This window comes from Ambystoma mexicanum, chromosome 10, assembly GCF_040938575.1.
Source record: "Ambystoma mexicanum isolate Mex_15411 chromosome 10, UKY_AmexF1_1, whole genome shotgun sequence".
NCBI classification, from domain to species: Eukaryota; Metazoa; Chordata; class Amphibia; order Caudata; family Ambystomatidae; genus Ambystoma; species Ambystoma mexicanum.
In genome coordinates this window covers 100423950-100439979 of record NC_090932.1, presented here as the reverse complement: position 1 = coordinate 100439979, position 16030 = coordinate 100423950, and the positions used below count along the sequence as shown (strand labels likewise).

Genomic DNA, 16030 nt, shown 5'->3' with positions numbered 1-16030 from the left:
CTCGTTGCACTAGCGTGGCCGAGACAGATCTGGTTCCCAGACCTTCTGAACTTGTCAACGGCCCCACCAGTCAAGCTGCCGACAGACGCAGACCTTCTCTCCAGAGAAGGAGGCTCCATTCTTCACCACAATCCGGAGTCGCTGAACTTGCTGCAGGAGCCAGGCCTGCACTAGAGTTTGGAGGGTACGACATCTCGGCGATTGCGGAGAGGTTCTTGCAAAGGCCAGGGCGTCCTCAACTCTCAAGTGCTATGGACATAAATGGAAGAGGTTCTGTCTGGTGCCGTGCACAGAATATTAACCCTCTGCGGATTACGGCCCCTCAAGTACTGCTGTACCTACTGTCGCTGGCCAGAGCTGGACTGGCTCACGCCTCCATCAAAATACATCTGGCTGCACTCTCCCGATATACCAGGATGACGGGACGGGCGTCCTTGTGGTCTCATCGCCTAGTGAAAGAATTCATGAAGGGACTATTCCGATCATTCCCGCCGGTGAAGGCTCCTGCCCCGGCGTGGGCGCTTAATGTGGTGCTGACCAAGCTCATGGGGGGGCCCAATTCGAGCCTATGAATTCGGCGCCTTTGAAGTTCCTGTCATGGAAAACCGCTTTCCTCGTGGCCATCACCTCCGCACGACGAGTGGGAGAGATCCAGGCCCTATATTGCAAGCCCCCATACTTGACTTTTCATGACACGAGGGTGGTGCTGAGGACACACCCATCCTTTATGCCCAAGGTGCCGTCGGACTTCCACCTCAACGAGCCCTTGGTGTTGCCAGTTTTCTTCCCGTCGCCTTCGTCGCCAGCCGAGAGGACTTTGCACTCGCTGGATGTAGCTAGAGCGCTGCAGTTCTACGTGGACCGCACGAAGAGTTTTTGGAAGACGTCACAGCTGTTTGTGAACTTTGGGACTGTGAATCAAGGGAAGGCTCTCTCGAACACTTTCATTTCCAGATGGCTCTCCGGCTGCATCATGCACTGTCACCAGTTGGCAAACTGACCGCTGCCCGGCTGTCCGAGAGCCCATTCGACCATTGCGATCGCTGCTACCACGGCGTTCCTGTCTGGTGTGCCCCTGCTGGACATCTGCAGGGCTGCGACGTGGAGGTCGACGCACACCTTCACAAGATTCTACTGCGTCGATCGGGACTCCAGGGAGGAGTCCAGGGTCGGCCAAGCAGTGCTGCGCAACCCATTTGCCTAAGGTGAGCCTGATGAGGAGGTAAGAGTTGCTTAATGTTGAGTTGTTGTATTGCTTAATGTTGAACTTGTTGCCACCTCCCATGGTTGTGCATGTGTGTACTGCTATGTATTCTTATTCGTGAGCATGTGAATCCATGCCAGACCCCATGCTGGAGAAGGAACAAGTTACTTACCTGTAACTGTTGTTCTCCAGCATGGGTCTGGCATGGATTCACATGCGAACCCTCCCGCCTACCCCTCTGCGGCTTTTCACTTGGTCATACTGCTACTTTACGTGCTAACAAATCTGAGGATGGCTGCCGGAGGCGGGGCTTAGGGAGAGGGCAGTCATTGGCTGGGAGCAGTATGACCCAGAGACCAGTGATTGGTTACTACTAAGAAAGACAGATCAGAAACAAAACTGATACTGATTTTTTTTTTTTCTATACCGAGGATTCCCAGCCTGACGATGGGGAATATTCATGAGCATGTGAATCCATGCCAGACCCATGCTGGAGAACAACAGTTACACGTAAGTAACTTGTTCCTTATTCAACCTGAACAAATATTAAATCGTCACACTCCAATTTTCTAAACTCATTACAACAATTCAGAGAAAAGAAAAATACTATGAATTCAATAAAAAGCCAACTTCAACGAATAACAATATACATCAATAAATAGTGATGTAGGACAAAGATCCAAATGAGAGCGCTCCCAAGGGTCTAATCTAATTCCTTCAATAAAACGCCCAAAGAAATAATTCTAAATGAATACGACAATGGCGGCAAGCGGGGCCTCTCGTCTTTATAATTCCTTTAGAGATCTATTTTCCATGGTCGACATAAAATTGAAGTGAACACGCAAGATAATCCTTGCAAATTTCCAAGATGGCTACAATAGTAAATATGGAGTACAGCAACACAATTTCCAATGGCTGGTACTTAGATCTTTATGCCTCTTGTTCTCCAGCATGGGGTCTGGCATGGATTCACATGCTCATGAATATTCCCCGTCGTCAGGCTGGGAATCCTCGGTAAAGAAAAAAATCAGTATCAGTTTCGTTTCTGATCTGTCTTTCGTAGTAGTAACCAATCACTGATCTCTGCGTCATACTGACCACAGCCAATGACTGCCCTCTACCTAAGTCCCGCCTCTGGCAGCCATCTTCAGATTTTTACCGCACGTTCAAGTGTTGGAATCCTCGTGCTATTGCTCTCGAGCGTTAGTGCTTTTTTCACGTTTTTTCTCAGAAAAATTTCTTTTTTCGGTCAAGAGCCTCAAGCTCCACCGTTTCTTCATCCGATTAACGGGGACCCGTGTCGGATTCGTCTACGCCCCTCAAGGGTGAAGATTTCGTCGAGCCACGCTTTTGGAGGACTCCAGAAGTTTCTCAGGCCCATCTCGGACATTGTCCAGGAAAAGGGAAGCTCGACGCCCGGAAAGCTGTTCAGGGTCTGCCCTGGATGCCAGCTTCAGAATGTCTTTAAGGAGGACGAACACTCCCTTTGCCTTTACTGCCTACATGAGGACAAGACGCACGTGGAGAAGGACTGTGTTTTTGCGGCAATATGTCGGAGCGGACCATGAAGGACCACCATCAACGTCTCGCCAACTGGCTGGAAGGGAAGAGCCCGTCAGGCGAGAAGAAGTCGTCCGAGCGGTCTTCTTAGACCTTTGAGGGCGCCCCGGCGACGGGGGTCCAACAGAAGGCCAAGCACCGCGAGTCCTCTGGCACCGGGAGCGCCGAACGGTCGGGCTCTACGGGCGCCAGGCAGGGCGCATGCTCCCCGGCGCCTTCAACCACGAGCCAACGCTCTGGCTCGGGTAAGAGGAAGGCCGAGCACCCGGCGAAGCTCCTGGAGAGACCCCGGTCGAGCTCGAAGGCCCCATCGGAGGGGGAGCGAGGCGGTGACCCTCCCCCCAAGGAGAAGGCGGTGAGCGCACCTAACGTGGCGAAAGCCTTAATCCACCCGGCCAAGGCCTCTATTGAGACAGTCGCGGGGGCCCTGGCTCAGCCTGTGGAGGCTACACCAGTGGTGGCGACCTCTGGGCCCAGAGTCTCCCTGCCACCGCGGAGGGAGTCCTCTTTCATGCCCATCGACAGGACCCCCGTGAAACCTCCGACAGAGAAGAAAAAGGGGGGGCAGGAGGTCGTCGTGGATTCGGCCTCAACCTCTGAGGAGGAGATGATCGAAGTCTTAAGCCACGGCGTTGGCGTGGAAGAAGACCAGCCTGTCGGGAGGGACCCCGACGTAGGAGACGACGAGAACGTCGAGGGTGCCGACGGGGCTCCTGACCGCCCGTCGGACTCCCCTCAACCAGTGCCGCAAGACAACTCGGCGGCCATATTGTTGGCTACACAGTCCAGTCCTTATGCTCGGAGATGAGGACGAGACTGCCGTTACCACCAACGGAGGAACCGCTCCCGACGGGGGACCCGGAGCCAGGCCCTTCTGGGAGAAGGATTCATCCTCCTTTTCAGCCATCGCGCCCTGTTCAGCCCTCGTCCACGACACGTGGGGATGATACAGGGACTGACACGGCCGCGACGGGTACAGACGACAAGGTTTACGACGCGGATCTCCCGTCGTCACCTCCCACCCGGGCTTCCCCGCCCGACGAGATTGGATCGTTTCACTCCATGATTGCCAGGGCATCCGAGCTTTTCCAGCTCTGCCCAGAAGAGAAGGAAGGTTTCCTTTATCAACGGCGCGAGACCAAGAGGAAGGTCGTCCTCGCTGTACCTCTACTAGACGATATTTGGGATGAGGGCCTCGCCCTCCTCAAGAACCCATCCACGACGCCGGCTAGAAGGGATCGGTACGAGAAGAAGTACCGGGTCCCGGACGCGGCCCCCTTGTGCCTTCGGGCACAGCCGACCCCGGTCTCGGTCGTCTCCGCGGCGGCCAGGAAGAAAGCGGGGGGGGCGCGGCCTCTACGTCGACCTCCCCGCCGGACAGCGAGGGAAAGAAATTAGACACGATGGGACGCAGAGTCATCTCGTCCGCAGCGACGACGATTAAGGCGGCCAACGCATTGGCTATCGTAGCCCGCTACGACAGGGAGTTGTGGTACAAACTGGCCCCCCATGCTGGACTTCCTACCAGACGACAAGAGGGCAGAAGCCCTAGAGATCTTGCAGGAAGGAGAGGTGGCGTCGGACCACGCCATTACGATTGCGTCGGACATCGCTGACACTGGATTTCGCCAGTTGGGCAATGGCGTGTGCCTTAGGCGGCGTGGATGGCTCAAGGCTACTGACTTCCGTCAGGACGTACAGACCAGAGTCTTGGACATGCCGTTCGACGGAAACAACCTGTTTGGGAAAACAGTGGACGATTCCCTTCAAGCCATCAAGGCGGACACAGAGACGGCCCCGGCTCTTGGGGTTCTCCAGCAACGGCGGCCGCCCTTTCGGAGCGGCGGAGGCAAACCGGGTGCCTCCAAAGATTCCAGCGGCGGATTTTCCACCTACCGTCAAGCGGCCCATTCGTCGTCACAGGAAGCTTACAGGGGACGAGGCAAGTCAGGTGGACCCCGCCGTCGTCGCCAAGGAGGACAAGGCGGCAAAGCCTCGTCGAAGCAGGACTGAACCGGCCGTGGGGTCGGGCCCCCACTGAAGCACCCCGGTGGGAGGCCGGCTGGCGAGCTTAGTCAGCGTGTGGGAGTCCATCTCCACCGACCGTTGGGTGCTGGACGCCCTACCTCAGGGTCAGGCGCTCGAGTTTCTAAAGAGGTGCCCGCGCGTCCCCCCTGTGGCCAGGAAAGAACATCACGTCCCTCAACCTCTCTTGGAGGTAAAGGCGATGCTCAAGAAGGGCGCCATCGAGCTCGTCCCAAAGATGCTTCGGGGCTCCGGAGTTTACTCAAGATACTTCCTCGTGAGGAAGAAGACGGGAGGATGGCGTCCAATCCTGGACCTATGACGACTGAACAAATTCATCAAGGCACAGAAGTTCCGGATGGTCACGCTCCAACACGTCCTGGGTCAACTGGAGGAGGGCGATTTCCTGTCGTCGTTGGATTTAGAGGATGCCTACTTCCATATTCCTATCCTAAAGGGACACTGAAAGTTTCTCAGGTTCGTGGTCCAAGGGCGTCACTACCAGTTCAAAGCCCTTCCCTTCGGATTGAGGTTGGCACCCAGGGTGTTCACCAAGTGCCTTGCACCGGTGGCGGCGCAGCTGCGCCGAGAGGGGATCCACGTCTACCCCTACCTGGACGACTGGCTCATCCGAGCAAAGACTAAGGAGCTCGCCGTGGAGCACACGGCAAGGACCGTCCAACTACTCACGGACCTGGGATTCTCCATAAATACGCCAAGTCCCACATGATGCCCGCGCAAGACGCACTGTTTCTGGGAGCGAAGCTCGACAGTGTCGCTTCTGGCCTCTCCGTCAGAGGAAAGGACGAGGGCCATCTTGGTCAAGGTGCAGCGGATGCTGGCTGCGGACGCGGCCAGGGTGAGGTCCATCAAGTCCCTCATCGGAATGATGTCTTCTTGCATTTATCTCATCTGCCTGTGCAGGCTCCGGATGCGCCCGTTGCAGGAGGTCCTGGACGCGCGTTGGATCCAGACGACAGGCAGCTTCGAGGAGAGGATCACACTCGACGAGAGTTTCCGACGAGCGATCCGGTGGTGGGGCACCCGCGCGCATCTGACGGCGGGCATGGACTTCCAGACCCCCGGCCACCAGGAGACAGTGACCACGGATGCCTCCCTGGAAGGGTGGGGAGCGCACACCGAAAATCTGCACGCGAGAGGCCTTTGGCTTCCGACGGAGAAGTCGCTCCATATCAACGTCCTGGAGCTCCGTGCAGTGTTTTGGGCCCTCAGGTCCTTTCTTCTGTCCCTCAAGGGCAAGGTGGTGAGGATCTTCACCGACAACACCACCACCATGTTCTACATCAGGAAGCAGGGCGGTACCAGATCCCCAGCCCTGTCCAAGGAGGCGCAGGGTCTGTGGCATTGGGCCGTCGCCCAAGGGATGTTTCTGGTGCCGTTTCATCTGGCAGGGATAAAAAACACCATCGCCGACTCGCTCAGCAGAGAGCTGCGCTCGTGCCACGAGTGGGAACTACGACAGGATCTAGTGGACCGCCTCTTCCGACGGTGGGGCACACCCCAGATCGATCGGTTTGCGACGGCGACCAACTCCAAGTGCCGGAGGTTCGCCAGCAGGTTTCCCCAGCCGAGGAGCATGGGCGATGCTTTCTCTTTCCCCTAGGAGGGCCTGTTTCTATATGCGTTCCCTCCATTGCCATTGCTGATCCGGCTCATCAACCAGCTCAAGAGGTCACAGTGCAGGATGATCCTCGTCGCACCTGCGTGGCCGAGGCAGAAATGGTTCCCAGACCTTCTGGACTGGTCAGCGTCCCAATCAAGCTGCCAGTGGACGCGGATCTTTCCAGGGAAGGAGGCGCCATCCTCCATCACGACCCAAAGTCGCTGAACTTGCAGGCCTGGCTCCTGCAGCGCTAGAGTTTGGAGGCTACGACATACCGGCCGACTGCAGAGAGGTTCTTGCAAAGGCCAGGGCGTCCTCAACTCTTAAATGCTATGGACACAAATGGAAGAGGTTCTCTGTCTGGTGCCACGCACAGAAGATTATCCCTCTACGGATTACGGCTCCCCAGGTACTGCCGTACCTTTGGACGCTGGCCAAGGCTGGACTGGCGCACGCGTCCATCAAGATTCATCTTGCTGCGATCTCCCGATACACCAGAACCACGGGGCGAACGTCTTTGTGGTCTCATCATCTGGTGAAAGAATTCATGAAGGGACTGTTCAGATCGTTCCCGCCGGTGAAGGCTCCGGCCCCGGCGTGGGAGCTCAACGTGGTGCTGACCAAGCTCATGGGACCTCCGTTCGAGCCTCTGCACTCGGCTCCGTTGAAGTTCTTGTCGTGGAAAACAGTGTTTCTTGTGGCCACGCACGAAGAGTGGGAGAGATCCAGGCCCTTTCCTGCAAGCCCCCGTACTTGACTTTTCACGACACAAGGGTAGTGCTCAGGAGGCACCCCTCCTTCATGCCCAAGGTGCCGTCGGACTTCCACCTCAACGAACCCTTGGTGTTGCCTGTTTTCTTCCCTTCGCCTTTGTCGCCGGCCGAAAGGACTTTGCACTCGCTGGATGTGGCTAGAGCGCTGAAGTTTTACGTGGACCGCACGAAGTGTCTTGGGAAGACGTCACAACTTTTTGTGAACTTTGGACCTGTTAATCAGGGGAAGGCTCTCTCAAAGGCCTCCTTTTCCAGATGGCTCTCCGGCTGTATCATGTACGGTCATCGGTTGGCAAACCGACCTCTGCCTGGCCGTCCGAGAGCCCATTCCACCAGAGCGATCGCAGCTACCACAGCGTTCCTATCTGGTGTGCCCTTGCTGGACATCTGCAGGGCTGCTACGTGGAGGTCGACGCACACCTTCACGAAATTCTACTGAACCCTTTAGGTCTTAAAGACTGTAAAGTGTGGGGGGAGTTCAACATATAATTAATGCCTCAGAGTTAAACTACAAATGAGGTAGACCGACACAGATTAAAGAATAAGGTTTTCCAAAAAGGGCTGCTTAAGCTGTAATGTTTTTCAGAAGCTTCATTCCATCCCTGCCTGAGGAAGTGGTGGAATAACAGTAAAGCACGCAAATTAATGTCTGTTAGCCTAATTAAGGTGTCAATGTTGTGTTTGTGCCCTTTTGCCTCAAACCTGTGAACTGAATAAGTTCTGGTGGGCTGGGGATGATGCCCAGCACAGTAGCATTGAAATCTAGTTAAACTGTAGGGAGGGATGTTTCCACTGTTAGACATAAGCCGCCTCCCATCATTCCAAACTATTATAGATTGAAAAGTAGTGCTCACTAATGCAGTTGTAGTAACTATGGCAAGAGTGTTCCCTTCATTGTGCTATCCCATCGATCTGTACAAGAGTAATATACATTGCTTCATAGTAGAATCTTTGGGCTGCAGTTAGCTATAATTTCATTGTTGTGCAATAGTCTCCCCACTTGAGCCCCCAGCACTTTTCGCTGGGCTGTAGGATTTTTTTCATGAGTGAGTGGGAAACCTTTTCCACGCTTACTCAGTCTTTTACTCTACCTCTGGGAACCTTTGTCAGCCCTTTTGGTTGTTTCTTTTTAGAGTAATGCTTTCCTTCACCTTTTAAGGCATTTGCAATGTATTATTGCATCACACAGCACTTTCTGCGTAATGTTGCTGGGAGCTCTTTGAGAGCACTTTTCATTTCCCTTGTGGTAACTAGTGTTTCCATAGATACCTTTTAATCCCACCTATTTTGTGGAATCAGAACCCCCACCTTATGTGGAGTGCTGAGGGGACATGTATGCCTTGTTCTGCTATAACTTTCTATTTACAGTTAATCTGAGTGGTTGGTGGCAGTGGATATTTTCAACCGACTGTCATTTTTACTCACAGGCTGCTGTAAAAGACAACTGGGGCATCATTGACCTTAAATGGTGGCAGTCTTTTTTCACCAACTCACAATTGCTTGTCCTTGAGCCGCCTTCTTCCGAGCTGGGTGGGAGGGAGTTCTGCTTACTCTTTGGTTGTTGACTGGTTCCCACTGGGAAGCCCGCCCAATGGCGCTAGTGTGTCTGAGAGGACAGTAAGCTAGGACACCAAAACTCCTAAGGTCTTTTTCTTCCAGTGTGTCTGCTTGGATCCAGTTCTGGCTGGGTTCCTGGCTTTACCCTTAGGACAGACCCCACCCAAAGGTTGGATGTAGCTTGCATGCTGATTGGCTGTGTTCCTGTCTATAAAGCAAGGGCCTTGATGCAGAAGCCAGAGTCAACCACTGGAAGATCCATGCCGAAGAAGACAGCGCCTGCAACTGTTTCCAGGGCAGCCAAGATTGACTGACTGACTGGCTGCTGCTGCTCCTCCATCCCTTCTGTGAGACGGGGAAGATCCAGACTGGACCACTTCCTCCCTTGTACCTTTGGGCATACCCAGTCTTGAGAACAGCTACAGTTTAAGCCATCCCATGATGAGCTGTGACCTTCCAGGCCTACAATCTCTGAATACCATGAGACCTCTGGCACTGCTGCAATGCATCGTCTCTTGAAGCACCGGATCGGCTGCAAACTTGTGGGCATCTGTCTGCCTAAAGAGACTCCATCCCAATCTTAGAAGTCCCCTCAGCTGAGGCGTGAACCGAGAGAAGGAAGGAAGAAAGACTGCCGGGTGACGACCGTCGCTGCTGCAAAGCCTGTGTCGAGCCTCCACAACTTGGTGCCACACAGTTTGCTGGGCATCCGTGTGACTGAGTCGAACCACCTGCTCCCGCCCAAGTTAATTCTTCAGCCACCAAGACCAGAATCCCGAACTGGAGCTGCTGTCTTCTTACCTTGGGAACCCACTGGTTACTTTGTTTTTCTTCACTGAATATAAGGTGCTGTCCTCTCCTCAGGTACTTGCCCGAGTCAAGCTGCTGTTTGCTCCTTCTGACGACCCAACCATGTTCTCCCAGGCCTCGGGTCATCTGTCCTTGAGGTTAAAATCCTTCAGGTGGCCTACCTAGTCCACCTGAACCCTTTGAATCCATTTCCATTACTTGCTACAGAGAAGCATCTTCTGGGAACTTATCAAATTGACGGCTTCTGTCTTCCTTTGTTCTGCCACCCACAGGTCACCGGTGCCCCAGTGTCCCCTTCTGACTTTTGAGACGCTCATTCCTCAGATATGGTTGGACTTAAGTTTAGGCCTACACAGTTATCATCCTACCGGTATTGCGATTTAAGTAAATGTCGGTTCATTATTTGTTAACGTGAAGCTAATAGTAATATCTGTTTCAGGTTCATTATTTGTTAACGTGAAGCTAATAGTAATATCTGTTTCATCTAAAGACCTACTATTGAACTGAGAATTGTAGCAGCAAATCCCTGACTGTAGATTTGTGAGAAACTTTCCCTACTTACCATAATTGCACATTGATCCGAAGATTGCCTTGGTGTATAGAATAAATAATCATATTTATATAGAACTACAGTGTAAGCGTTTTCTTGACTAAGTGTGCTCTTTGTACTCGCCTACAGCTCTTCTCCCTCCATGACTAGGCATGGCTGCTCGACCAGATCTACCAACCCTTTTGGGTAGTTAAGGCCAAACCGAAGAGTTTGAGCACTGCACATCGAAGAGTGAGTCTTCTATAGTCCACCACCGGTGGACTTTAGTAAAACTCCCAAACACTAAGCTACCCAGGCTTTCTTGGATAAACGCATGTATATAAGATGCCAGAAACTCAATGGTTATAGTTATAATTCTATTCTAACTGCTGTCTTCGTTGTCTGAATGCGTTTTGGCAGTAGGGCCTAAAAGGGTACATTCAAGAGTTAAGAAATGGTCATGGTGAGTTATAGTATTTTTTTCTTACTGTTCTCATGTTATACTTTCCTTATGCTCTTGAAGTGTGTTCTACAAACTATGATGAATTCCTCTGTCAATATTGAGAAGTGAAATGATTTAGCAATGAGGTGTGATATTGTTTAGGCACAATGTCTATTTTCAATGAAAGGGTTTAAAGAAAATGGAAACGACTAACCAAATCGTTTTTGATGTCCTCTTTCCTTAAAGCCAATTAATTACTCCAAGGGAGTTACAACGATCTTTGAGATACCTTGCGCTTCTTAGTACTGCATTCATAACCGCCATTAATGAACAGTTTTTGCTGAACCTAGCAGTATACATGATGTTTCATGTTCTGCCAAGGACTTTCATTCTCAGAAATGATATGCCAAATGATATGCCAACTGTACTCTTCATCATACATTCGTGTATTGCCCTTAGCACATCGATGCCTGAATGTCCTGGATCTGAGTTGAATTTAAGATAGTCTCCTTATAGAAATAATTTGAAGGTTTAGTTCTGCATAAGCATTACTGAGATTCAACGGAGGTGAAATCGGGTTTTCAATTGGTGTCGCTGTAGAAATTTGAATTCAGGAAAAATAAAAATACATTTTTTGCCAAGTTCTTATGTTCAGGGTTTTTATGTGTTCAACACAGGAATACGTATACTGTTCCTTTAAGAATAATACCACTTTAAGGCTTGCAGGTGCACTTTCTTCTATTGTTTCTATATAAAACTGTTGGTGCATTCCTTTGATGTTAATACACAGCAATTCTAAGGTTTTTCAAGAACTTTCATGTGCAGCCATTCTAGATGGTAATGAGATGGATTTTTTAAATACTTTGTGGTGGATCTGTGGGTGTTCATGGCTCGGGAATGCATTTACTACTGAACAAACCCTTGTTTTGTGTGCAGCACATCATTATGGAAGCATGAAGTCAAATTATTAATCCAGCAGCAGAGCAATCTATATAAAATAACAAATGTCCGCTAAAGATTTAGAGTACCCTAGCATTAATAAAAATCAATAGTGACTAATTCATACATTGTAACAGATCTTCTTCAAATCTTGCCCAGATAAGGTTAACGTGCACAGTGCATCCGTGCCCAGCAATATCTGAATGAACTTGAATTTTAATCAAATATCAAAGTGCGGACAAAAGGTAGATTATTCTCACCCTTGCTTCAAATTTCACGTCTATTTTTCAGTTGTTTGCCTTGTGTACCCTTTGTTCCATGTGCGTTTTTCTTGCAGCAACCCAGCACCCCGGTTATCCCGTTCCATACTTCCTCCTTTTTTGATAAAGGATCCATCAGAACAGAAAGCCCCAAAAGGAGTAGCATTACAGTTCGACATTAACAGCATAGCCAAACAGGTAACTATTTGTTTCATGCTTTCCTTAATAGTGCAATAGGCTGCTTTTAAAATGTTTTAATCAAGTGCATTGTCTGCTACTATAATTGCAAACTAAATTGGTGCATGCAGCGCTAAATGTTTAATTATTCTCTGCGGTTACTTCGGAACTGTTTTGAATTTGTATGTAGCTTTTGTATAGCAGTTATTTTTGTTTTTCCAGGCGTTGTCTTGTCAGACTGCACCCTATCATATAGCCAGTTTCTCGCCACATGCCAAGCAGGCTATGACCCTTGGACCTGCCACTAACCACTGGTGTTTGATCATTCATTCTTGGCGATTGGGACATGTTGTGCTTTGTGTCCAGGAAGAGGCATTCATTCCAAGGGGGTGATTTATTTTTATGCCTGGTTAGTATATTGCAAGTTTGGCAGTCAAATCAAGTGTTGACGTGCTCATACCATACAACAGTCATTGACATTGGATGCCAAATGACGAGGTGCAGATGTCATGCCATGTATTGGCATCATGCTTGATGTATTTACATCGTATGCAAGGCTTTGTCACCAAATGCCACGTAAATCACATTAATTGGCTGATATATATCAGGTGGGTAATTAATCAAAGTCGGGGATTGCCATCAAATACCTATGTGCACACATTGTCAGAAATTGGCATTTAATGCACAAGTACTTATATCTTGCCAGGCATTTCCATCAAGTAACCGGGAGCGTACACCACTGCCTGGGATTGTCGTTAAATTGCCAAGACTCGCACCACTGTGAGGTATTGCTGTTGCATGTACATCTGCACATGTAATTACTGCATTACAGGTGATTACAATGATCTGCCCAGACGCTCATTGCTTTGCTACGGACTGCCATTGAACCGTTTGATACTCAACCCATTTAAAAGGTTTGCCATGACATGTGCAGGTACAGGGATTGCCGTCAAGCGCCTAAGTACTCGTCACCTTGGCAGCAGTCCGGTGTGTGACCAATTGCTAGAGATTATCATAACTTGGAAAGATGTTCACATTTCACGCCATTGTAAAGTATGCCATTGGATGCCCAAGTATTCAACTAATTGCCTTGAAGTGCCCAAGCTCCAATCCTGTTGCTAGGAATTCATTCATTCTAATTCCCAGGTACACACACCTGCTGCCAAAGAATGCTATTAAATGCCCCTGTTGCTGTGATGTACCGTAATTGATGTTTACTTTATGAATGTTCCTGCCCACTCCGTCGTTGCATATTGTGCGCTCAATGCGTTGTGGCTGTTAGGATTTTAGTGTTGCAGTTCGTAGTATAAGGTGACTGTATATAAAGATAGGGGGAGCAGTCTAGGTGTAACTAGTCACAGGTGTTGGGGCAATGTGTGCTACACGCTGGTGGCCTTAGCAGTGTTTGATGGGCTTGTTTACAGATCTCGGACTCAGTGACTTTTGTGTTCTTGTGGCAGTGTTTTGCACATCGTCTGCAGGACTCTGGACTAAGGGATTGGTTGTGGCTCAGTTGGTTATGGCGCTCGTGACTCAGTTTTAACAAATTGCAGGTTAAGTGAAGGCTTTGCTGCATTGGGTCAGGAATATAGGATTTATGCATTTGACGATACGTATTAGGGGTTCATCGGCAAAAATTGTTTGGCGTTGAGTTGTTAATTCAGAAGTTGTTTAGGTGGGTTGTTCCCTTGCCATCATTGGATTGGGTTTATCTTTTGGCATGAGTTATTGAATACTTGATTGTGGCTTTTTTTTTTTTGCAATCGCAGCCAGCTTGTCCTTTGTACTCAATATTGCAGATGCCCTATGTGGTGGGTTTTGTATTGTTGTTTTGGCCCATTGTCTATTATTGTACAAATGCTGTGTGTTGGGGGCAGGTCTCACTTTCTCACGATTTGATATAGGTCCATTCCTATACAGTGAGTTTGTGAAATTTTGTCAAAACCAGATTGGGCATTGTTTTCGCTTTTTGGTTGTGCTGGAGTTGTATTTGGTTCTCTATATTAGACTTTATTGTGGGTCTTTTCTTGCTCTTACGATGGTCGGGGTGCAGTTGTTGTGTACATATTTAGCCATCTGCCTGTGTCGGTTGGTGAAAATGCCTTTTGTTGCATGCGCTTCATTTGTCATCAAAGCTATATACTTGTAGGGTGGTGGGAGGGGATTTTTTTTTAATTTTTTTTTTTTTACTTTTAATCTTTGGAAGTTACTTTGGGACTTCTTTCTGATTGTGCTGACTTGTTGCTGTCTCTTTACAGTGTCTTCTATTTGTGGCCTTTATCTACCTTTTCCGGTTGCCTTTTGTCCTGTCGGGACATGGGTTACCACCTTTTTTTCGTCACCAAGAGGACTAAAGTGTTATTCTACTTGCGAGCCAATTCTTGTGATATTGCCCTCCTCCAAGAGACGCACCTTACTGACCTTGAATCTGAGAAACTGAAGCGAGGCTGGGTTGGTGAAACCTTTTTCTTGACTTACACATCCAGCAAAAGAGGGGTTTCTCTATTGATCAAGAAAAATCTGCTGATATCTATCCTCTCTAGCAAATCGGATGTAGAGGGGAGAGTCATCTGTGTCTTGCTAAAGTCAAGGATTCGGAATTGCCTATATGTAATGTGTATGCACCAAACCTAGATGAACCAGTTTTCTTTCATGAGCTTGCGGCGATGCTTCAGTTTTGATGTGGATTCAATTGTACTGGCTGGCGACTTCAATTTGGTGCTAGATCCTGCTCTGGATCGCTCACATGGGGACTGCTCAAGAAACCCTAAAAAGTGCAAGAGGTCCTTGGATGATCTGATAAGGGAATTTAACCTGGCTGATATTTGGAGACTGGGACACCCATGTTAAAGGGACTATACATTTAATTTTCAATGTCATGACACGTACTCCCGCATTGACTTTATCTTGACCTCAGGACGGGTGACTTCCAGTTATTGTGATTCTAAAATTGGGCTTATTGCAGTGTCAGATCACGCTCCTGTGTCCCTGAAGCTCTCTTTAAAACACTTAGTTGAGGTCGCCACGTTGGAGGATGAACTCTAACATTCTTAAAAATGATCTCAACAGAGAAGAAATCGGGGATGAACTCGAACTTTGTCCGGATTAACAGGACTGATGTCAGGATCTTCTCAGTATGGGAGGTGCTGAAATGTTTTGGCCGTGGTCTTCTGATTGACAGGACTGGTAGGCAAAAGAAAATGGCGAAGGAAATCCAGAGAGACTCCAATGAGGCAAAAAGGCTCGATAAACTGTTTGCAAGCAGCAGAAATGATGTTGTCAAGGATGATCTGAGGAGAGCCAAGTTTGAACTAAATAAGTTAATTTCAAATCAAGTGGACTATGCCCTGTTTAGACAGAAAATAAATTATTTTGAAAATGGTGAAAAGGCTGGGAGATTATTGGCGTACAGACTGAAAGTGGCAGAGGGTGATCGCTTCATCTCAGCAGTTGCAAATCGGAGCGCGGAATGGAGACTAAACAGAGAGAAATAAACTAATTGTTTCGTGACTTTCATACGAAGCTTAATGAATCGGACCTGAGATGTAATGAGACTGGTATTGCTGATTTTATTAACTCATGACATACCCCAACTCTCAGACGATCAATTAGCAATTCTTGAAGAGTTGTTCACGGTGGAAGATATTAAGTTGGCTATTTCAAAACTATCAGGGGGTAAGTCACCGGGTATGGATGGCCTTCCAGGCGAGTTTTATAAAATCCTGCCAGATTCTGCCATTGAACTAGTGTGATGTCTACAAGGAGGCCTTTAAGTCAGGTTTATTGCCTGAAACGATGTGGCATGCATTAATAACTGTTCTAAAGAAAAAGACAAATGTCCTACAAAATTGCGAAAACTATAGGCCGATCAGCCTGATTAATTGTGATTGTAAGATAGTTGCGAAAATGCCAGCTGTGCGACTGGAGCCGATTACATCTCTAGTTCACAAGAACCAAGTCGGATTTGTTACAGGTAGGGCTGTGTCTGACAATATGCGCCGTTTGCTGATGTCTATTGAAAGTGGTCATAGACAGAGGGTAGCCACCGCTGACATTTCCTTGGATGCTGAGAAAGCGTTCGATAGGGTGGAATGGACCTTCCTGTTCTCTTGCCTGAAGAGGATGCACTT

The 16030-nt window shown here is 49.1% G+C and overlaps 1 protein-coding gene across 2 annotated transcripts in view; it reads left to right on the top strand.

Annotated features, from left to right (window-relative positions):
* The window catches only part of FYTTD1 (forty-two-three domain containing 1), a 493848-nt gene that overhangs the window by 425528 nt on the left and 52290 nt on the right, over positions 1-16030 (top strand). For both annotated transcript variants that reach the window (XM_069617583.1, XM_069617582.1), the window contains one exon: positions 11801-11921. In XM_069617583.1, coding sequence (XP_069473684.1) covers positions 11801-11921 — 121 coding nt within the window. The remainder of the gene's footprint in view (positions 1-11800; positions 11922-16030) is intronic.